Below are 25,620 nucleotides of genomic sequence, written 5' to 3' on the forward strand. Positions count from 1 at the left end.
AATGTTATCAACCCTCTTACCAATGAGAGAGAATATGTGCTCTCTGATTGTCTCATTTAGGAGCGGGAGGGGCTTTTTTCCCCCTATGGGGTGAGTTTTCCCTATGGGGTTAGAAAATTAACAGTTGCACATGTAATCGCCTCCTTTGCCTAATCAGAACATTGTCGACTCCGTGACTCTGATGTTTAACGGCATCTGGATTGCGGAGATTTTTGGTCTATCCAGTTGGAATAATTTTGTAAAGATATGTAGGCATAAGAGGAATGTATGAGCCCTGCAAAGCTTGAGCTTTTATTTTTAGGATGAGTTGTGTGTCGCAGTCTCTGCTTAGGTCGGACGTTTAGCCACAAACATGATTTTGATGCATTTTTTACAAAATGTTGCTATTTGATACAAAGCATGAAGGTGCCCAAGTGCTGGGTGGCATTTTTACAATGTGCAAGGTGTCTACTTTCATCAAATATGTGCGTATAGCGGTATAATATGATTACTTTTATAAATCAGGTTGTGTTTGTATATTTTAAAAGCGTAAAAATTGTCGTTGCAGCAAAAGGGGTAAATTGTGGAGTATTGTAAAATGTAAGGCAGACATATCTATCTATCTATCTATCTATCATCTATCTATCTATCTCATATCTATCTATCTATCTATCTATCTATCTATCTATCTATCTAATATCTATCATCTATCTATCTCATATCTATCTATCTATCTATCTATCTATCTATCTATCTATCTATCTATCTATCTATCTGTCTGTCTATCTATCTATCTATCTCATATCTATCTCATATCTGTCTATCTATCTATCTATCTATCTATCTATCTATCTATCTATCTATCTATCTATCTATCTATCTATCTATCTATCTATCTATCTATCTATCTATCTATCTCATATCTATCTCATATCTGTCTATCTATCTATCTATCTATCTATCTATCTATCTATCTATCTATCTATCTATCTATCTATCTATCATCTATCTATCTCATATCTATCATCTATCTATCTCATATCTATCTATCTCCTATCTATCTATCTATCTATCTATCTATCTATCTATCTATCTATCTATCTATCTATCTATCTATCTATCTCCATTTATCAATGCCTATCTATCTATCTATCTATCTATCTATCTATCTATCTATCTATCTATCTATCTATCTATCTATCTATCATCTATCTATCTCATATCTATCATCTATCTATCTCATATCTATCTATCTCCTATCTATCTATCTATCTATCTATCTATCTATCTATCTATCTATCTATCTATCTATCTATCTATCTATCTATCTATCTATCTATCTATCTCCATTTATCAATGCCTATCTATCTATCTATCTATCTATCTATCTATCAATCTATCTCCATTTATCAATGCCTATCTATCTATCTATCTATCTATCTATCTATCTATCTATCTATCTATCTATCTATCTATCTATCTATCTATCTATCTATCTATCTGTCTGTCTGTCTATCTGTATAAACCTTTAATCGCCTATATAACAAACATCTAAACAATTTTCTGGAAGAAAATGTGTCAATAACATTGAAATTAATAAAGGAAATACTCATCAGCTTTAAAGCAAACACTGCATATTCTCTGTACCTGATATAATCCAGAAATGTCCCTGTTATCAGTTGATAAGACAGTTTCATATGATATCAATAATATCCTTGCTCTAAAAATGATAAAAAATGTAATATACAATAGAAATGTGTGTGAGTTAAAGTTTGATAAATCTTCCTGAAACCCTAGCCAAGTTTGGGAAGCCTGTAACATCAGAATGATAAAAATTATCATTAAACATTCCATATTGCACTGCTGCATTTTGCAAGAAGGAGATAGTAAATCATGTGAAATGAGAGATATATAACTGAAAAAATTCACATGTGAGTTCGGCTGGCTTTTTTTTTCCTCTTTGGCAGAAGTTTATAGAGAAAGAGCTGGCCCTGTGTCATATTGATTTCCCACTGCACTGGTTTTCTAAGTGCTCTGTTGATCCGTGTCCAGCAATAAATTCCCAGCCTCAACATGCACATCGCTTCCCTCTTTGTCCTCACCTAGATTTAAGGTGTCCATTTGATGAGATGAGCAAGGACATGATTCTCTGACTAATGCTCCAGCCACTTTACATGATATGATAGTGGTACATTTGTATGTTTTCCAAAGGATGGGACATGACATTTATGGACAGGTATAACGTACAGTCTAGGACATGACACTTCTAGGTTGGTTAAGCTAATCCAAATAAATTGAAGCATATATTAGCTTGCAGAATTGAAAAGAAATCAGTTTGCGCAAGATTCCCATGACAACTGGTGGAAGGGAATATGCTTTGTTTTCAGGAAACCGTGATTTTTAAATGGACATTTCCCAAAGCAATAAAATGGTGTCACTCTCATAAAGCTTTCCTTTTCTTGCAAAAATAGAGATACTTTATTTTGTGTTGCTGAAGTGTGTATTCTCATCTTAGATATATATGGCATATAATAGCGGTCCCCCAAACCCACCCCACCTGTTAAGACGGCCGCATTCAGGCGGAGAATAAGTGAAGAGGTGGTCGGGATTTCCAAAACCTGTCGAGCTTGCCGAGTTACGCTGTTTACGTAACTCCCATAGAGAAGTCCCATTCACTTCTGTGGGAGGTATGGAAACAGCGTAGATGTCCGGGAGAAATGTGGGGCCTGCATCTATCAGATGTTGATGGCATATCCTGTGGAATACCCCTTTAACTAAGACCATTTAAACCATTAAAATATTCTGAATATGAAGTAGAAGGTTCTTTATATTACTGGTTTATATAAGTAAAACTATTAAAATATTGTATGAAACTACAAAAACGTGGCTGCTCTATTCCTGAACCAGTGCCACTGTTGTCCGTGAGCTGTATCTGGTATCACAGTACATGGAGTAGAAGGTTCATTAGATTACTAGTTTAAATAACTAAAACTATTAAAGACTGTCATTTTATAAAACTTTTATAGAAGTCTATGAGCCTGTTTTTGACTCACTCCTCTCTCATTACAGCCGAAGGAGCACTGCGCTTGGCTAATCGCTTTTGCCTCATCGTTTCAGCGATCAGTGGGGCTCTCAGCACATGAACGCCCACCGATCAGTTTTTTATTCACTCCTTCTGTCCCATTACAGCTGAAGGGGCACTGGTCTTGGCTAATTGCTTTTGCCTCTTCGTTTCAGCGGTCAGTGGGGGTCTCGGCACACGGACCCCCACCGATCAAAACTTCTGACATGTTACTATAACATGTCAAAAGTTTTATGAAATGACAGTTACTCTTTAAAGAGGTTGTATGAAATTATAAAAACATGGTTGCTCTATTCCTGAAACAGTGCCACTTGTTTCGTGGCTTGTATCTGGTATCGCAGTACATTACCATTCAAATGAATAGAGTGGAGTTGCAATACTAGAAACAGCCCATGAACAAGAATGGCACAGTTTCTGGAAGAAGCCATGTTTTTCTAAGCTCATACAACTCCTTTAAAGGGAACCTATCAGGTTGAAAATGCAGTCCAATCTGCTGGCAGCATGTTATAGAGTAGTGGTATATTTTTGCAACAAAAGATTCAATATAACTTTTAATTTACTCATTTAAACCTCTGCTCTTTCTGAGTTTAGGCATCCAGGGGGCGGTCCTAATCACTGATTGACAGCTATCTCTGTATTCACACTCATACAGGGAAGGTTGTCAATCACTGTGTAGACTGTGTAGGACCGCCCACTGGACTCCTAAACCCAGAATAAGCAGATTATTAAATTACAAGTTAGACTGAATCTTTTTTTACAAAAAATATATATTAAACTGCTCAGCTATCCCTGCTCTATAACATGCTGATTGCAGATTGGTCCCTTTAAATTATAGCTACTGCTATAATGACTACAATGTGTGTGGCACGGTGGCTCAGTGATTGGCACTGTTGCCTTCCAGCACCAAGGTCATATGTTTGATTCCAGCCTATGGCAATATCCACATGAAGTTTCTATGATTTTATTCTTTTCTTTTTCATCTTGGTACTTGGTTTCCTCCCACACTTCAGAAGCATAATGATTAGGCTAACTGCCTTCCTGCAAAATTGACCCTATCAGAGGGTAACTTGCTAAGCGTCTTTGCCCCTATTCAGCCTCTGTAACAGGGTACTGAGTGTGTGATCACAATCCATGTCTACTAGGATAAGAAATGGTTTGCCCTCAATAACTGCATTTTCATTAACCTGGGAAATATGTTGGTGCTGTATGAATAAATGTCAAGTAAATACTACGTCATAATAATGATATCATAAAGAAAGAAATAGAACAACCCCAAAAGGTCCCACTGCCACATAAGAAGACGCTAGTATTATAAATGGCACATGGTATAAGGGGCCCTGTTACAAATTAGCATTGGGGCGCAGAAGCTTCAAGTTACGCCTTTGAATTGAGTACTAATGGATTTGTACTGGCCATAAATAAGCCTTGGTTTTTGTTTTGTTGTTTTTTTCTATTTGTTTTAGATGTGAGCTGCCTTTAATTCTCGTGTTCTCTGTACTAATAATGTAAAGGATCTGCCAGACACAACTTCTGTGTCGACGCCCATAGGTAATCAGTCTGCACCTGCTTCTATGTCTGTGAGACTGACTCCATCTTCCACCACCCATGATGGCAGGCTTAGGAGTGGGAGAGCCTATCACAGCCTGCCCAGACGGAGCTAGCTCCCGCCCTCTGTCTATTTATACCTGCCTTTCCTGTTCCTCCTTTGCTTGTGATTCTTCTCTGTTGGTTTCCTGGCCCTGCTGCAGCTTCTTGAACTACTGATCCCCTGCTTGTGATTGACCTTGGCTTTACTGACCATTCTTCTGCTCTGCGTTTTTGTACCTCGCTCATCTCCTGGTTTGACTCGGCTCGTTCACCTCGCTTGTTGCTCACGGTGTTCCCGTGGGCAACTTCCCCATTTCCCTGGCTTCTTTGTACCCTTGTCTGTTTGTCTGTCGTGCACCTATTGAGTGTAGGGACCGTCGCCCAGTTGTACCCCGTCGCCTAGGGCGGGTCGTTGCAAGTAGGCAGGGACTGAGTGGCGGGTAGATTAGGGCTCACTTGTCTGTTTTCCTACCCCGACATTACAAATAACCTTCTATGTAATAGTAAATAATAATAATTGGCATATTATTGCTATGATGGCCACTAGATACAGTATATATGTTTATGACTTTTGCTGTTTTGTCACAGGAGGCATAGAAAAACTGATGTTCTTCCTTTACAACATTTATTATAATACACTAGTATTAACTACAAATGAGAGCTCATTTAGCATGTGATATCACATGTCTGTCTGGACGTGTAGTCTATGTATAGTCGCTAATTAAATTCATGTGAGAAATCTAATTTATATAAACAGGTTTCAGATACGAGGACCAATAAGGCTTGCAGGCCGCACTCTAATCTTTCCATAAATCCCAGCTGTAGTACAAAAACGGATTAGTATTTATGCACATAAAGTCTTGTGCTTCTAGTGGATCAGTTCCTCGTGCCCTCACACATAAGTAGGAAAAGCAATAATTAAACATCCATACCTTGTTAAGATATTAATATGTAGATTTTTACATGTAAAACAGACAATATTCATTCGCATTAACTTATCACCACCTAATTCACATGACCACAAAATTAACCTTATCCCATATCATCTCAGCTGTGGACAGTGAACATGTCTACTGTAACTGAATGACTGGTTGTTCATTTCATAGCACTAACTTTTATGACATCATAAAGAACTGTTTATGATGTAATCTGGTAACATGATCACGTGATCAATATAATCAGAGCTAATAAAGTTGTCTGCTTTTGTAAATGAACAGAGAAGATGTGCAGATATTACAAATAAAAAGTTTAAAATATATATATAGTGTCCCATATACAGTACTAGGCGATGAAATCTTAACTGCACTAAAATATGAATGGGTCAGCTAGTTGTTACAAACAATTTTGTAAATGTAAAATTCCAGGTGCATGTATGACAAAAGAAGCTACAAATAGAGTGCAATAAAAATAATCAAGATTACATAATAAGTTTACTTATAGGTATTATTGTATGTCTTTCAGTCATGCCATACAACAGCGCGCACCATTGTGTGGTTGGAGTGGAAAACTTTTTGTTTGTATTAGGAGGAGAAGACCAATGGAATCCTAATGGTAAGATCCTTTTCTTTGTTTTTTTGTACAATGTCTTAATAAGAGTTACAATCCTTCATACATTTCAAACATAAGTAAACTGAAGAAGACTACCCAATGTCTGGAGAAAAAAAGGTTCAAGCTGCAGAGGCGACAAGGCTTCTTTACAGTGAGAACTGTGAATCTATGGAATAGCCTACCGCAGGAGCTGGTCACAGCAGGGACAGTAGATGGCTTTAAAAAAGGGTTAGATAATTTCCTAGAACAAAAAAATATTAGCTCCTATGTGTAGAAATTTTTCCTTCCCTTTTCCCTTCCCTTGGTTGAACTTGATGGACATGTGTCTTTTTTCAGCCGTACTAACTATGTAACTATGTAACTATGTAAATATAAAGATAAGACAAATAGGAGTATTACAATAGGATGACATCTACCAAGATAGGAAACTGTATATGAGTACTTAACAAAGCGCGTAAACTTAAACCTCAGAGATTGGTATTATGCTCACAAATAATACTACGGAAATGGTTTCTTTTTAACACAGCAAAAGGAGAAACCCTCATATCATTACTTTGAAAAAGTTTCTATAAATCAGTGCACCCAAAAAGTAGCTTGGAAGCCACATGCAAATCCCATGCATCCATTACTTGTGGCTCTCAATGTTTTTACAAATGACGCCAGGCATGTCATAGCATTACTGAATCATATCACTGTCACTGGCTCCAGGGTCACTATCATATAATGGACAAATAGTTCAGTGTTGGGTTGTGACGGCATCTAAAACGCCAATGATCTTGCAGTCAGTATTACGGTTGTACATGCTGACATTAGAACTAAACATATATCACTTTGTCACGACCGTTGGGTATGTGGACCTACTGGGCCGCTCCGCCGTAGCGGAGTAACAGCTGGCCAAACGAGAGTCAATAATAGTCTTTAGGACAAGAGTACCTGGATAGATAACTTGTGCTGGACTATCGGAAACTGGCTTGTGTCAGACTACCAGAAGATGGCTTGTGCGGGACAATATGATTTGTATAGGATACAGGACACGGATAGTGAAGTCGACAAGGACACCGGACACGGATAGTGAAGTCCTCTTGGACACTAGACTTGGCTCGGCCACCGAACACGGATAGTGCAGTCATCTCGGACACTGGACTCGGCAAGGACACCGTACACAGATAGTGAAGTCGTCTCAGATACTTGACTTGGCTCAGACACCGCACACGGATAGTGCAATTGTCCCGGACACTGGACTTGTCGCGGACACTGGACACGGATAGTGCAGTCGTCTCAGACACTGGACTTGGCAAGGACACCGGACACGGATAGTGCAGTCATCTCGGACACTTGACTTGGCCCGGACACTGGACACGGATACTGAATACAGGATACAGCTAGGGAACCTTTGTAGGCAAACACTTGGTAAGACACAACATTGCTCAGGCAAAGTGGAAGTGGGCAGAGTTCCTTTTACAGGCCAGGGTGTGCTGGGACAGGTTAAGGTCAATATTCCTGGTGCGCACGCTGACCCTTTAAGGACGGGCGAGTGTGCGCGCGCCCTATGGGCACAGAGCGGTGGGGATATTAGAGTGCGCCGGCATCCCAGAGTAGGGAGAATAACGAGGCTGGCGGACTTGGGGTGAGTGAGACTAGCGTCCGCCGGCGCTAGACACTATATATACATTGTACAGTCCCAATAAGCTGTAAGCAATGGACTCACTTACACTTATGTAATACAGATAGCACACTAAAAGCGAATGCTTGATCACGCAGCTTACCCTCCATCTGTGGTATGCTCATCCTTCAGGGTTAAACATATTGTAGCACCAGTGCTAAACCATGCAATGATATTTTATTCATCTATTCTTCTTGTATAATCTAAAATGATGGCAATACAGGGAAACATCAGCCCAAGATATTACATTTAAATAATCTTACTTTAATAAATGAAATCCGTCCAAAGACATGAAAAACTTATCAGACCATGTTAAATTGCAGTGCATCCTAATACTGGGCTGAGTAATTCTGAAAGTGCAAAATACATTAATATTTAAAAGTATTGACTCATAAAGAAAAAAGCCAAAAGAAATATGAAGACTTATAGCACTTTAAGGGAAAATTTCATAGTGCAATAGAATGCAGAACGTGATAAGGGACAGGCATTTATACATAAAACGGAGTGACCTTTGTAGATGGCAGGAACAGAAGTATATATATGTATATTCATATAGATATATTTACACGCGCACATAGAATGTGTATTAAGTGGCCATTGATTTTTTTTATTTTTGTTTTTATCTGCCTTGCTTCTTGTAATCACGATAGTCCCATGATTGATTTTCTATTACTTTCTGTACACCAGTGGTGTTTAACCTGTGGCTTTCTAGCTGTCTCTGGCTTTCAGGGCATGCTGGGAGTTATGGTTTTGCAACAACTGGAGAGCAGCAGGTTGCAGGCCACTTTTGTAGACTGACCCAGGGAGAATGGCTTATTCTTAGTCTTTTTTAGTCGTTTCTTATAGACAATTCTAATGAATGATATTGCCTTAAGATTAATTCCAGTTTATGGGGTTGATTAAAGTGTACCTGCACTTTTGATCTCCTGTCCGACTTGAAATTAGGCACAGATAGCGGCTCCTGCACGCTTGGCGGTACAGTTGCCCTGGCAACTGTTTGATACTTGAAAGTATCATGCCTGGATCCAATTCTAGGATTCTAGGATCCATGCACTCTCCGGGCATCGTACATTTTCACGACAACTGTACTGCCCAGCATGCAGGAGTACGCCTCCACGCCTGATGTCAGATCGAGCGAGAGATCACAAGTGGAGGTAGAATTTAACAATGAATTAATTTTAATTTAACAATGTAAAATGTATAGAAATCTGTTCTCTTGCAGGAAAACATAGTACAAATTTTGTCAGTCGCTACGACCCACGATTTAACAGTTGGATACAGCTCCCACCCATGCAGGAAAGGTAAGAGCTTGCTTCACTGTCATTATCCATTGTTTGACCCTCCAAGTGTGGCAATTATGGCAGTAAAGAAGCTAATTTCTTTCGTGCTTACCACCAAAATCCTCTGGTATGATTTGTACAATTGTTTATGAATTCAGCCGAAGACTGAATAAAATTTTTAAAAAAAGGCCAACAAAGGAAGCTGTGTACTTCCAAAGTTTGGTAGGTCTGCATGCAGTATTTGAACTGTTTTGTGACAATTCGGTTTTTAGTGAGCATGCTCAACACTCGCTGATACACAGATAAATTAACACCTTTATTAAATATGCCCAGTTGCCTGTATCTGCGGAGTAATTCACTGTGGGCGAAGGGAAGTGACAATACCTCTGAATGTATTTCAAGCTACTGGGCCTTTAGCTGTGGGGAATTTAATTGAATAAACACTGTAAATGCAGCTCTCCAATAGCAATAAAACAAACGTTACTTTATTTAACGAGCAGATAAGTTTATATAAGTATTCTAATGCTGGATTTACAATGTTTCTGCATACTGAAAAATATAAACAGTAGGTAAGCTTTATTAATATGTAGTGACCTACATATAATCTTGAGGCCTATAACTGAGCTTCTACAGGATTAGGAGAACCATGTCAAATATGTGAATAAACAAATAGAAAATGTAGTAGTGGATATTTATTTCCTTGTTTAAGATAGATAGATAGATAGATAGATAGATAGATAGATAGATAGATAGATAGATAGATAGATAGATAGATAGATAGATAGATAGATAGATAACAAAGCCAAGGAAAAGACAATAAAAATAAACATGACCACTAGAAAAAAACGTTATCGGGAACTTTCATGTCCGTCTACACACAGAAATGTGTTTTTTTACAACTAAACTGGAAGGGAAAAAAGAAAGCTAATTGAAGAAATTTTTGATGATGTGCTTCTTTTAGTAAATTGGAAACAATGACCCTTGAAGGACCATAAGGATAGTGAATGTCAAGATAATTTATAATTGTTAAGATATCTTCTTTAACTTTCCCTTTGTCATTTAGTCTTTGAAGTACAGAATTGTTCCTCAGGCAGTGAAAACATGGAACGTCTGTAATAAGCTGTGTTTACTGAGTTCCCATTACTTTACGATACAAAATCAATGTACATGCCAGGCCCCATGTTCTGATCATTATTTATACTTCTTTTTTCAGGAGGGCCAGTTTCTACGCCTGTCGTTTGGATAAGCATCTTTATGTTATTGGAGGAAGGAATGAAAGCGGTTATTTGTCTAGTGTTGAATGCTACAACCTTGAGACAAACGAATGGTGCTATGTGTCGTCTTTACCACAGCCATTGGCTGCTCATGCAGGAGCCGTGCATAATGGGAAGATATACATGTCAGGTATGATGGATGCAATGAACTCTGTCTAATCATGTGATGATTAATCACTAATAATCTTGCAAGAACTCGTTTCCTATTTCACTTGTATCTGTAATCAGTTTCATGGTCAGTACCAAGATCAAGATTGAGGCTCTGATTTCTCTGTATTGCAGATTGTTTTGTTATATGATTTGTATTGTTGTTTGACATAGAGACATAAAATATATAAATATATTAATTATAATTGTGAGCAACCTAATGCACAAATGACTTAGTACAGTACTATGATAGTACAGTTGTAATGAAAAGAGTATGCTTCACCAACTGGTAGTGTAGCTTTTTTTTTGTAATGACATTCCTAAAATAAAATGATAAAAATCAAATAACTTTGCAAATAGTCTTAATTTAAAATATCCTATTGTGACCATGGTAACAGACTACAAACAAACCTGGTGTAGTCTGATCCTGCAGTCAAATTCCCTTCCATCTGTCCCCTACATCTGGGTAGGTTAGCCAGAAGTAGGGTACAGATGGAAGGGAGTGGGACTACAGGATCAGACCACACAATTTGGAGTCTGTTATTAGAAAGACACATAGATCTGCATTGGCGCTATAGGCACATAATAGTACGATATTTTAATGAAGACAATTGCCACAGCTCCTTCATGTCACGTTTTCGCTGTCTGAAAATACTTACATAACAATGTAGCTGAAGGGGTATAAAAAAGCAAATAGATACCTGGATAAGTGTGTGAGAGATAGAATTGTACTATTTATTGTAGAACAATAACTGTATGGCCTATAGTAATAACATGTTTAATCCATAGGTGGTGTCCATAACGGTGAATACGTCCAGTGGCTGTATTGCTATGATCCAGTCATGGATGTTTGGACTCGGAAGCAAGATATGAACACAAAGAGAGCAATTCATGCCTTAGCTGTAATGAATGATCGCCTCTATGCAATTGGTGGAAACCATTTAAAAGGTCAGTCTTGGCATATTTTATTTTACTAGTATAGCCTGATTTTATTAAATAAGCATTATATTCTAATAGATGAATATTGTGATTAAGTAAATTAAGTAACATTGGTTAAAATAATATATGTATCCTATACTTAGTAGTGTATTTTTTTTTTTTTCAAACCTTTCTAAACATTTGGATTTTGCTATACAACATAAGAGAGATAAGGTAGATTATATTATCAGTTTAATATGCACTAATATTGGGGTAATATAAAACAGTGATCTGAACCCTGCCAAAGATGTGCCCACAATTTGTAATATATGTGCTATAGCAACGTCTCCATATACATACCTCTTCTGAACACCCTCTGAATGTAAATATTCGCCACTGTCTCCATTGTGAAAGATCTACTGTTACGGTACATATACTACAATCTGTAAGCACATTCTGTGCTAAATTTAAAAAAAATTATCAGGGGTTTTAGTACTTTTGATGATAAGAATAGCACAGTCGGCAGCACTTTTCTTTTCATTATAAATATTTGAACTCCCAGAGAAACCTGATGGACCCCATCATAAGACAATAGGATCCATCAAATTTCGTTGGAATCTGTTTGAAAAAAGATCTGTCTTATATGTAATATCTCCGTTATAAACAAGGCTTGACTTTATACTAACCCATGGGGCCCTTTAAATAATTACTAAATTATTAATAAATCTATTATTGACAAATAATTGTTTAAATACATTTATAAATATGACAGTAGAATAGGGAGTTTCTACCAAACCATAGCCACCAGGACTTAAAACGGTGAATCTAATCATGATTACATTTGGCTATTGTAACAAACTTTAAACCAAGATCGGTTTTATGTTTAGGTTTCTCACACCTGGATGTCATGTTGGTGGAGTGTTATGATCCAAAAGCGGACCAGTGGAATATTCTACAGACTCCTATTCTAGAGGGACGCAGTGGCCCGGGATGTGCAGTACTGGATGATCGATTTTATCTTGTTGGGGGCTACAGCTGGAGTATGGTAAGCTTCCGAAACGTACTAACTTTAGAGAAAATGGGAAAGATTTATAAAACAATTGGGAAAATGTATTAATGTGTTTACACTACATTTCTGAGGGCGCTGTGCCACCTTTTCTGACATTTCTAAACGTGTCATCAGAAGTTGTCAGGAGCTGGTGTTGCACAGACCTGACATTGTTTATACCCTGTGCCTCATTCATCAGTAGGGCATGAGCCCTTTTGGTGTACGCTGCACTGCCCATACCTTTTGCACAGTGTGCAAGTATTATTAAATATCTTTATGAAGAAATAGAATTTAGAATTTTTGCATTCAAATAACTGAAAGTAGATAAATCCGCCTGGAAAAGAACGCTTAAAAGACAATTTTAATATTAAATCCTTAAAATAGACTAGACTAGCTAATGTATTCCTAAAGATACCAGGCTAACCGGGTAGGTAGAAGCTAGATAAGGGTACCAATAATGAGTAGTAATCCGCCTAAAGTTCAATTATTGTAGCATTCCCACAGAATCCTAGCTGAAAATATAGAACACCTGTCCCTACCTGGACTAAATATCAAAGTGTGTTAGGTATCAGATCTTCATTCAGTTTGAAGGCAGAGTGTGCATTCACACTCAGTAGCGAAAAAGCAACACCTAAGACACAGTGTGCATTCACACTAAAATGATCACTAGCGCGTAAGGGTAGAGTGCATTCATACTGAATAAAGATCTGATACCTAGCAGAGTGTGTATTCACACTCAATAGCGAAAAAGCAACACCTGAAACACAGTGTGCATTCACACTAAAATGATTATCAGCATATAGGGGTAGAGTGAATTCACACTCATAGATAACAACGCAGCACCTTTAGCAGTAGTGTGCATTCACACTTGACAGAGATTGTACACCCAAGACGAGTGTGCATTCACACTAAACCAAATTTAAACACCTTACGCGTTTCTGCGTCCTTAGTTTGTATAGGACATTTCTTCAGAGGTGTATAATGAAACAGGGCAAATTAGCACATCGATTTCACGTGCAATATTATTAAGCCCTCTCAGGAGCTCGTCCAGATCTATCCTCACTGAGCATATTGAACGACGCCTAGCATCACGTTACTCTTCGGGAACCTCCAAGCGGCTGCAAACCCAAAAAGAGGCATACTATATAGAAAGGAAACAATGTATACTGACATTGGTAAGAGTTCATATAGGAATAAAGCATTAAAAAATAGTCAGATACTCAAAACCAGTCACCATACATATATCAGTAACCATCAGCGAACATATTGAAATCCATATCAATATGCCATTGTCACAATCTGTGGGTATGTGGACCCACTGGGCCGTACCGCCGTGGCGGGATAGCACCTGGCCAAACAGTGTACCAAGTCAATGTCTATATAGTCCAAGCACAAGGGTACCTGTAGCAGTTCAGACAGTAGTAACTGCTAGGCTCAGATGGGACCTTGGCAGCAGAAACCAGGCATGGTGTAACACAGGGACCATTTGCAAGACTAACATGGGTAAACACAACAACGCTCAGGCAATGAGTGAAAGGGCAGAGCCCTTTTTATAGTCCAGGGTGATGATGGGTTAATTGATGATATTTTGATGTGTGCGCGCTGGTCTTTTAAGGCCGGTCATGAGCGTGCGCATGCACCCTACGGGACACAGCAGAACAGAGCGGAAGTGAGAACTGGCGTCTCCTGGGGAGGAGATTCGGGCCAGCGCTCACAGATCCAAGGTTGTGGCCGTCGGGTGGTGAGCAATCCCAACAGTCCGCGGCCGTGGACGCTGCAGCCATCAGCCATAGGACAGAGTCAGGGGCGTAACTAGGAAAGACTGGGCCCCATAGCAAACTTTTGACTGGGGCCCCCCCTCCCCTGGGTGTCCCACAACCCCCCCCCCTCTTGTAGATAGTGACTTTTTTACAGCCCCCCTGTAGATAACGCCATACAGACCCCCTGTAGATAACGCCATACAGCCCCCCTGTAGATAACGCCATACAGCCCCCTCTGTAGATAACGCCATACAGCCCCCTCTGTAGATAGCGCCATACAGTCCCCCCCTGTAGATAGCGCCATACAGTCCCCCCTGTAGATAACGCCATACAGCCCCCCTGTAGATAACGCCATACAGCCTCCTCTGTAGATAGCGCCATACAGTCCCCCTTGTAGATAACGCCATACAGCCCCCTCTGTAGATAATGCCATACAGCCCCCTCTGTAGATAACGCCATACAGCCCCCCTGTAGATAACGCCATACAGCCCCCTCTGTAGATAACGCCATACAGCCCCCTCTGTAGATAGCGCCATACAGTCCCCCCTGTAGATATCTACAGGGGGGACTGTATGGCGCTATCTACAGAGGAGGCTGTATGGCGTTATCTACAGGGGGGGCTGTATGGCGTTATCTACAGGGGGGACTGTATGGCGCTATCTACAGAGGAGGCAGTATGGCGTTATCTACAGGGGGGGCTGTATGGCGCTATCTACAGGGGGGACTGTATGGCGCTATCTACAGAGGAGGCTGTATGAATTTTTGTAAGAACAACCTGATGTAGTACTCATATATGATTTACTTATTGAGATTGATCTACAGGCCTTACAAGCACCACGACCATATGTACCCATTGGGGGCTTAGACAACCATGTTGAATGAGTTACTGGTTTCATATGGCTCTGGACCAGTCTGTCCTTCAAGTTACGTCCTCTACGGTAGGTTATTGCTGGCCTATCACTCAAAAGTCTCCCTATATCAGGGTCGGCTTTTAAAATACCTCAAAATGTCTGAATGACCTCTTTCACTTGTATATGCTGTGAATCATAGGTCCCTATGATTCTAAGGTCGGTCCCCTCATTCTATCTCATCCTTGGATTAAGAAGTTTATTCCTATCCACTGATAAGGCATGTTGGTATGCATTTTTGAGAACCCAATCTGGGTATCCCCTTCGACCAAACCTCGTTTTGAAGTCCGAGGCTCCATTCTTATAGTCAGACAGACTTTTACAGTTTCTACGGGCTCGCAAATATTGACTCTTTGGAATTCCTTTCTTAAGGGGTTTTGGATGCCAGCTATCCCACCTTAATAAAGTATTGGTGGCTGTCGGTTTTCTATGAATTTGTGTATTGACTCTTGCTCATACTGACTTACTTATTAGCAGATCTAAGACTGTAATCTTGTCCGCATGTATTTCTGAAGTAAAAAATAAATCAAGGTCATTGACATTTAATATTTGTACAAACTCAATGAACTTTGCTTGTGAACCATTCCACAGTATTAAAATATTGTCAATGAACCTAAGCTAGAGGATCACGCTTGAGGTTCAAAGTTCCATAGCCTACTGAAAGACAATTTCTTTCTCCCACCAGCCCAGGTAGAGATTGGCAAAGGTTGGGGCACATGGACTGCCCATTGCCACTCCCCTGAGCTGGGGAAAAAACTTATTGTCAAAAGTGAAGGAGTTCCGTCCCAAAACAAATCGAAGTAACTTCATGACAAACTCATTATGGCTTGTATACAACCCTTTTCATGCGGTATACTGCTATAGAGGGCCTCCAAATCCAAACTACACAAGAGTACATCATCAAGCTGTACACCCTCTAACTGTTTAAGAACAACCATTGTATCTCTGACATAGGATGGAAGAGTCACCACAAATGGACGGAGGATATGATCAACATAGTATCACACAGAATGCTAACTTATATCAATGCCTGCTACAATAGGCCTCTCTTTAAGTGGTACTAAGCCTTTATGAATCTTGGGTAAGTATAAAATGTTGCCATAACAGGAAACTCTGGAAATAGAAAAAATGAACTCTCTCTGGTCAATGAGACCTTCAGATCTCGCACCTATGGCTGATGGCGACTAGTTTTGTGTATCTGCCTATTTTTTAATGCTTTATTCCTATATGACCTCTTACCAATATCAGTATACATTGTTTCCCTTCTATACAGTACGCCTCTATTTGGATTTGCAGCCGCTTGGAGCTTCCCATGGTAACGTGACGCTAGGCGTCGTTCAATATGCTCAGTGAGAAAAGGTTTGGATGAGCACCTGAGAGGGCGGGGTGTCTGATGACGCGGCGCCCTCTGATTGGGGGTTTGATGTAATCGTCCAACCTCTGGATGGGCAGGGCTAAAGGCTCAAATAGCCGTCGTTCCATTTCATGCGCCGCGGTCAGATACCAGTGCCGTGCTGTTAGAGTAAAGTTCTAGCAGACACAGGGCGGCTTGTTAATATTGCATGTGATATCAATGTGCTAATCTGCCCGGTTTCGTTATACACCTCTGAAGAAACGTCTTATATAAACTAAGGACGCAGAAACGCGTAAGGTGTTTAAATTTGGTTTAGTGTGAATGCACACTCTCGTCTTGGGTTTACAATCTCTGTCAAGTGTGAATGCACACTACTGCTAAAGGTGCTGCGTTGTTATCTATGAGTGCGAATTCACTCTACACCTACGTGCTGGTGATCATTTCAGTGTAAAAGCACACTCTGCTAGGTATCAGATCTTCATTCAGTGTGAATGCACACTTTGCTATTTAGTCCAGGTAGGGACAGGTGTTATATATTTTCAGCTAGGATTCTGTGGGAATGATACAATAATTGAACTTTAGGCGGATTACTACTCATTATTGGTACCCTTATCTAGCTTCTACCTACCCGGTTAGCCTGGTATCTTTAGGAATACATTGGCTAGTCTAGCATATTTTAAAAATTTAATATTAAAATTGTCTTTAAAGCGTTCTTTTCCGGGCGGATTTATCTTTTAATAAATATCCCCTAAGTGTACTTAAAAGGTGAACTTGACCTGCATATAGATTTTTAAGTTTCGGTAGTTCTTATGCGTTCTTATCACTTTTTTATCTTTTAATTTAATTGGGATAATTTATGGTATAGATAATAGTCTTAGCTATATGGGGTGCAGTGGTAAAGGTCACATCCAGGCCCTGATGTCTGAGGGTATAAGAATGCACCAATGTTATAAAGGTGGAGGGTACTGTTACAAATTTTGCATTGGTGCCCAGAAGGTCCAAGTTATGCCTGTGATCTGCAGTCCTATGTAGAACCACATCTATGGTATGGCAAGATCAGTATTGAGTTTTCATCATCAAACAATCATGTACACTGGACAAAATATTAGCACGACGAACATAGACATGGGACGAAATCTGTCTCATAATGTCTTACATTCCTGGTTACCATTTGTTATAATAAAACCATTTGCTTATGAGATCATTTTCTTTTCTAACTGTCTATTCCTGAAGTGATACAGAGACCAGCTCTGAAACAATTTTAATGTCTGAAATTATTGCTTTTCAAAATTAATAATTGTGTGATATAATTTCTTACCAAGAGATGGCCTTATATGTAAAAATAACTGGTCCTTATTTATCAAAAATTGTGTTGCCCATAGCAACTAATTACAGTGTTGCTTTCATTTTATCATAGCAATTTAAGCATTGTAAGCAGAGTTATGATTGGTTATTATGGACAACAAGGCAAAGTTTTCTGGGCATAAATAAGGCCCAACTGTTGCTTTTGTAATATAACAGACAATTGATGTAAGAAAATTCAGATGTGTTAATATTGTTCCTTTGTGTTTTAGGGGGCCTACAAGTCATCAACTATTTGCTATAGTCCTGAAAAAGCCAGCTGGACAGAATTGGAGGGAGATGTTGCTGAGCCCCTTGCTGGCCCGGCATGTGCCACTGTCGTACTACCAACCTGTGTCCCATACAACAAATAGAGGGTACAATGGGACGGACACTGTAACATTACAGAGACTTGTTTTCTTTGGGAATCATTATCTTCCTTTTAAAGGTTGTACAAGCATTAGAGAAATGAACATCGTCTTAAAGATTTATCAACACTTGTTATGAAGCTGGCAAAGATACTTAATCAACAAGTAAATGACAAAACAGGGAGATTTATAATGCAGCAGTGGGTACAGATATGTATGTACCAATGCAATATAATACTGGAAATGACACCTGGTACATAGTGACCCTGTTAGGGATTCAGTTACCCATCGTGTATGCCACCTGAAACCACATGAATTTCAGTACAAATGGTTTGTTATTATTCTGAAGACATTTAAAACTGGATGATTTTAATATATGGGTATGTGCACACGATAACGTCAATTACGGCTGAAATTACGGAGCTGTTTTCAGGAGAAAATAGCTCCTGCATTTCAGACGTAATTGCTCGTACTCGCGTTTTGCGAGGCGTCCATTACGGACGTAATTTGGAGCTGTTCTTCATTGAAGTCAATGAAAAACGGCTCAAATTATGTCCCAAAAGTGTCCTGCACTTCTTTGACGAGGCTGTTATTTTACGCGCCGTCTTTTCACAGCGACGCGTAAAATTACAGGTCGTCGGCACAGTACATCGGCAAACCCATTGAAATGAATGGGCAGAAGTTTGCCGACGTATTTGAGCCGTGTTTTCAGGCGTAATTCGAGGCATAAAACGCCTCGTTTACGCCTGAAAATAGGTTGTGTGAACCCAACCTAACTGTCCTGAGCAACGTAACCACTAGTATACAAGATATCTTAGTGTGAGAAGAATGAGTATTTTATCAAAGTAATTATATCTTCTAAGACACGGTCCTATGAATCCTATGAAACCTGTCCTCCTCAAGCACTTCCAAATCAGTGTCCTTGTTATTTTATGCATAAAATAGCAATAAAGACTAGATATCCCTACAAATTAAAATTTGCCACATTCAGGTTAGAAGTAGTAGTATCACCAAGGGAGGTGCCACTGTGTGTTGAGAATCTGTCACATACACTGCAGTGCATATTTATTTAAAAAATGTAGGGTCCCTTATATATAGGGCTTATCTACATCAGCATACCAATAAATGAACACCCCGCTAAGTCATTGGCTTTATCTATAGGCCTAGTTATTAGCCCATAGTCTTCTAACACTTCGATATGATTTCCCATCAATGTTTAATAGTTGGGGCCTGTGACTTCTGCCAATCGATAGAATGCGACCGCAAAAGTGAAAGCAGCTTTTTTAGGAGGCCACATGGTCGGACTATAATGGGACGATCGTATTGTTTTTGAGAAAAGCCAACAAGCGGGGCCGACAGAAGCTGAAGTGTTATGGGAATTTCCTAGGACCGCCACACTTATCTTCTAGCAATAGACGCAAATCAAAGTGGTTAGACGCCTACCGATCAGACATTGATGAAATGTCCTAGTGATATGCCATCAATGTCTTCAGTGAGACAATCACTTTAATATACCAGCCAACCCTTTGCAGAAATCTAGCAAGATGGATTATGGTGTCCTTCAGCAATTCCAGTTTGGGACTAGAAATGTAGAATGAAGCAGGCTTACTCTATAGGATGCATCATAAAGGTACAATGCTGACATAGGAGCGGACTCATATCCCCAAGTGACACACATGAGAAAGGAGTCAGCAGCAGGGCTGTAGCTATAAGGGGTGCAGAGGTAGCAGTCGCACTCGGGCTCTGGAGCCTAAGGGGGCCCAAAAGCCCCACAGCCGCATAAGAAGTCACCAGTATTAAAAATTATATATGGTAGGTGGGGGCCCTGTTATAGATTTTGCATTGGGCCTCAGAGCTTCAAGTTACACCTCTGGTCAGCAGAATAAATAGAATTGCTCTTGTTACATCAATGATTCAGTCCCTGGCTTTATAAACTTTGTTATGACTGAAACATTGCCATATTGGAATCAATCTGTAAATAGATGGCTAAGGATACAGTAAGGATAAATTACAATATGGATCGTGTTTATGGCAGAACAAGATTGACACTTATTTGATCCGAATTTGCATTTTTTTGGAAATGATAGTGGGTTATGTTATAAATAGGTTCATGTATAAAAGAGAAACAAGAACAAAAGGCTATCCACTCATGGTCTTCAAAACATGCAAAAAGAAATAAAAGAATGTTGTGGTGCAAAAAAATTTTTTTTAGTAAAATGCTTAAAATGTTATATTAGTTACCTTAAAAGAACACTAGACAATTGTTTAAAGGAACACACTAGGTAAAACGTACCCGAGGGGGCGGTGCATGACACAATGATTCTCTTATTGGTGTTCTTTGAATCCCTGTGTCATGCACCACCCCATAAGGCCTTCACTAGGCTTTACACAGTGTATCTGTTTCGCCCAGAGTGCTTTTTTACTTAATTTTTACACTTCGGGTATGTTCACACGCAAACGCAAAATACGTCTTAAATTACGGAGCTGTTTTCAGGCGAAAACAGCTCCTGAATTTCAGACGTTTTTGCAAGTACTCGCGTTTTTCGCGGCGTCTTTTACGGACGTAATTGGAGCTGGTTTTCATTGGAGTCAATGAAAAACGGCTCCAATAACGTCCCAAGAAGTGTCCTGCACTTCTTTGACCCAGGCGTATTTTTACGCGCCGTCTTTTGACAGCGACGCGTAATATTACACCTCGTCTGAACAGAACATCGTAAAACCCATTGCAAGCAATGGGCAGATGTTTGCCGACGTATTGGAGCTGTCTTTTCAGGCATAATTCGAGGCGTAAACCTCCCGAATTACGTCTGAAAATAGGCCGTGTGAACATACCCTTATTATTTCTCATTTTGCACCAGGACATTTTTTATTTCATTTTTGTGTACTTTCAAGACCGTGAGTGGATAATCTGTGTTGCCGTTGCTGCATGATTTATAAACTGAATTTCTAGTGTATGTCTTTCATTTAAAAGAGAAAAAAATAAGTTATTGCTATCAGTTTACCCGAAAGTTATGTATTTGGATCTTTTGCATCAAATTGACAATTTTTAGAGATTCTCTTGATACGGTCTTTCATTTCATGGTATTGAAGCTCTTGCCATGCAGAGGGATTCAGCCCATTCATGTGAAGAAGGATGGAAATGGCACATTGGACAAGTTCATGTTTCATATGTGCTTATATATTTCAGAATGATATTTAGAAAAATTGGAAAATTATTGGTTTTAGAGCTTGCAGCCAACACAATAAGATATAGATTATTTTAATATCATACAGCAAATTAAAGGACGCTGTATCATTTATGATAATGAAATACAATAGTATAAAACAAAAACTGGGTGATGTAAAGATCATATACAGTATATACATATATACTATATACAGATTAATAGTCATTTTTGATCTATCTGGCCTATGCCATAGGTTTCTGACGAAATCTTTGTCACAATCTTGTGGTTTTTTTTGCAAACTTATTGAATTCCTTTGACTTTCATCTAAGACAATGATCTACTGGCATCTGTTCTTGATGTACTGCATTTTATTATGTGCATAAAAGTGCAAAGGGCCCTTCCTTTTACAATTACAGAGTATAATCAGTTTTACCTACAGGGTTCTACAAGCACTCACATTTTACAGGTTGAAGGAAAAATATAATTTAATAGGCAGACAACCATGAAGTATTAATAGGTTCAACATCAGGATGTAATCTGAATGTCAGCCGTGCATTCTACTGAATCAACCTCTATGTTCATTTTACTCCTTTGTGTGCCAAGAAGATCTGATTTTAAATTATCTTAAGGACACAGGATCAACACGAAATGAACCAGTCACGTGTATAGAAACGGCCTTGTTACATGGACACATAACCACTCCACATCTGCCTATTGATAGTGGTCACTATGCCCCAAACTATGAACATACCCGCTTGCCAGTACACTTATAAGAAATAGCTCTGTAAAGACGTTCTGTAATTCATATGTGTTCATCTTGTAAATTAGATCATTTTTATTTTGTAGGATTTCAGATAGATCTGTATTAGCAATATGGCAGCCAAGTATGCTTTTTTTTTTTATAGTGACGCATTATGGATAATTACCATTCTTCAATTCTATTGGTTGCCCATATACTGGTCCTGTGTGACAGATTTAAAGGCTATATAAACCTTTGAGGGACATTAAAAAAAAAAAAAAATGTACATATTTATTGCTAGAAAATTATACACAGAAACACCATCTCTGCACTTTCAGCCGCATCGGTCAGTGAGCTACACTGACGGCTCGGCTGCCAGGGCTTACAGTGTCCCTTCTACAAAACTATTACCAATCATATCTAAGTTGATGAACAAAGATATGCTCGGTAATAGGGTCATAGAAGGCATCAGAGGAGCACAGTTAGCGCTGATAGCCAAGCTGTCAGTGCATTTCACTGACGTATGCAGCTGAAAGCGCCGAGATGCAGCTTCTATGTATAGTGAATACGTAGAAGCTGCATCTCGAAAAGTAAACACTATTTTTAATAAAAGTAAATTAAAAATATGTTTTTTTTATCAATAAATATGTGCATTTACATGCAACAAAATAAATGCCCCTGAAAGGTTTACATAGCCTTTAAGATTTTTTCACAAAGTGTGAACGAATCCTAGCAAAAGAGGGGGAGCTTAAAGGGGATGTCCACCTTTTAATACCATGTTGTTTTATGTCTAACATTCTCTATTAATTAATTACTTGATATATTATTTTATAGTGGTCTGAGCTCTGATACGACATTCCAGATATCCTGAATATACATACAGTAAAATGTTAACATTCTGGCTGCCTGCAGCCTCCACTAGGGGGAGCTTACAACATTCTGTTTTATTATTTTATTCAATGTGTAAAAAGAGTCCCGTAAGTTACTAATCTCCACCTATTAGTAGCCAGAATTTTAGCAGTTTAGGCCCTGTTCACATTACATTTTGGCCCTATGTGTAGCGTGCAAGTTGGGAGAGCTCCCTACGTACACGCTAAACGTGTCTATAGAGCTCCATTAGCCTGACAAAGTCCAAAAGAGTGTCCTTTTGACCTTCGTCGTGCTCGTATAAGTCAGTATACCTTTTTTTTGAAGGATGGAATAACGTAGTATACTACTCTATTCCATCCTGAGGGATCCCACCAAAAAAAACGTATACAGCGTGTCTATATGGACCGTGACGTCAGGGGCTTTCCCGGGCTCAGCACTTAAAGTATCGCTGTGCTTGGGGATTTTGGGCGACAAATTCCCGCTTTATTCCTATACAGTAGGATACGTTGGTGCCTTCCGTTGGAGGTATGCAGCAGGACCCCTCCCGCCGTTTACCTTCGACGACAGTGGAAAAACGTAATGTGAACAGGCCCTAGCATTGCATTACATAAAAACACCAGAGGAATAAAATTATGAATTTTGGATTCTGTAGACTTGATGAGGATTTAGTGTGACTTTTATATCAACTGGGCATTGTTCTCTTATTCATAATTCAAAGAGATGCTGCTACAATTTTTTTTTCTCCCCTACCCATATCATCAAAATAATGCTTGTATTAGGGCCAACTTAATAATCCCCAATAATATTACAATCTGAGCATGCTATTTTAGAGAAGTGATAGAAAGGACATTTGCCATGTTGAGGGCCATTCCTTTTACCTCTAACCACATGAGCCTACCACTTGAGCATACCCAATAGTTTAATGAAAATCTGGTACCATGTATCCAAAAATAATATTTTATCTGTAGTTTTATATTTTAGTGTTGTTCTTCTTTATGACACTGTGTTGTATACATTTTCAAGAGTAGTATAAAATATACTTATATGGTATATCGACTCCAGTGAGTAACTAGAAACCTGCTGAAATGTAAGATAATTATACCCACAAGCATCTCATATGAGAACAAAGCACCTTCAAAATAGTTTGGTTTCTTTGAACTGGTATACTTTCTATTTGAACCCTTAATTTATGAATACATCACACTATGGAGGAGATTTATTAGCATGGTGTGCCGGTCCCTCCCAAAGTGCAGCACGCACCAGCTTTATCAACGGGCTGCACATCCTAAGTAGAAAAGTCCGGATAAATGAGTCGTGCTTAGAAGAACTCTGAAGTCTTGACCACTTTTCCCGAATTTATGATGTGTTGAAATAAGTAGCGCAGGGGCTTCATAAATGCTGTATTTTTCAATGTATTTACTCCAGGAAACTGACATAAATACATTGATAAATCTGCCTCAATGTTCTGCACAAACTTTAATAGATCAAGATGCATTCTGGACATACCTATCTTATTTACTTGTTTTTTTTTATAAAATATTTAATTAAAATGGGGTATGATTTTTTTTTTTGTATAGAGAATTACGAAATACTTGAATATTTTCTTGTATTAGGTTGGAATCCCACGTAGCGTAAACATTGCAGAATTTCCGCAACGGAATTCTGTGTGGAAATTCCACAGCGTTTACAGTAGCAGCAAAGTGGATGAGATTTTGATAATCGCTAGACTGGATGTCAAAGGAGGGACGACAGTCGGGGGAAAAATAAATTTATTTTTTATTTTTTTTCTACCACCGCAGCGGAAATTAACAACAACAGCCCCTTAATAAGCATAAAATCAAAATATTTAGTCTGTTTAAATACCCCATTTATGGATCATGTAAAGTGCAATCTATGTTGTTTTTGTATTAAGTGGTGATACGGAAAAAATACTTTTTTATCCCAAGGACTCCAATTTCCTTGTAAAATAAGACATTGGGCAAGATAGATTATTTTTTCCCATTGGAAGAAAACTGCAAAAGCAATTTGCACTGGCACAAAGTGAGGCATTTCTGCTTAGTATTAAAATTGTTGGAAGACTTGTTTCGGAACAATTTACGGCAGCTGTCACCTGACTTGTCTAATGAAATGTGCAATCTTCTGAATTCTAACTTTAAAATGCTATTTGTTGTCCTTTGAATGGTTCCTTTTTTACCATGGTAATTTAAAGCTTTCTATCTTTCAAGAAGGCATGACCAAGGAAAGCGGTGTTATTGAACAAATCATAAAAAGGATGTAAATTTTGTACAGTATCAGAATGTATAAATTGAGCTTGCTTGTAGGAAGAAAACTTTAAATAAAACTTTATGTAAAAATTAATCTCTTGGTGTTTCATTTTTCTTCTTAAAGTAAAGATATGCTCCTATTCTACAATTGCTATGTGCCCACAATTCCTAGGGTCAAAAACATCCACAGTATTCGTGTGGCAGAACTTCTTACGCTAAGAAAGGGAAAGATGTGATTGTGCATTAGGCATAAATGCCGGTTCTTATCTGTATTAAATATATATTGGTTCCAAATAGATTATTTTTAAGTATTTATGAGAAAA

At 38.8% G+C, this 25,620-nt stretch overlaps 1 protein-coding gene across 1 annotated transcript in view; it reads left to right on the plus strand.

Moving 5' to 3' along the window:
* Window positions 1–25,353, plus strand: part of KLHL14 (kelch like family member 14) — a 78,142-nt gene extending 52,789 nt beyond the window's left edge. Inside the window, exons 4-9 of the mRNA XM_075826304.1 lie at window positions 6,110–6,199; window positions 9,082–9,160; window positions 10,353–10,543; window positions 11,350–11,508; window positions 12,366–12,523; window positions 18,123–25,353. Coding sequence (XP_075682419.1) covers window positions 6,110–6,199; window positions 9,082–9,160; window positions 10,353–10,543; window positions 11,350–11,508; window positions 12,366–12,523; window positions 18,123–18,263 — 818 coding nt within the window. The 3' untranslated portion in view covers window positions 18,264–25,353. The remainder of the gene's footprint in view (window positions 1–6,109; window positions 6,200–9,081; window positions 9,161–10,352; window positions 10,544–11,349; window positions 11,509–12,365; window positions 12,524–18,122) is intronic.
* Window positions 25,354–25,620: the final 267 nt, after the last annotated feature.

The sequence above is a fragment of the Rhinoderma darwinii genome, chromosome 5 (genome assembly GCF_050947455.1).
Source record: "Rhinoderma darwinii isolate aRhiDar2 chromosome 5, aRhiDar2.hap1, whole genome shotgun sequence".
NCBI lineage: Eukaryota > Metazoa > Chordata > Amphibia > Anura > Rhinodermatidae > Rhinoderma > Rhinoderma darwinii.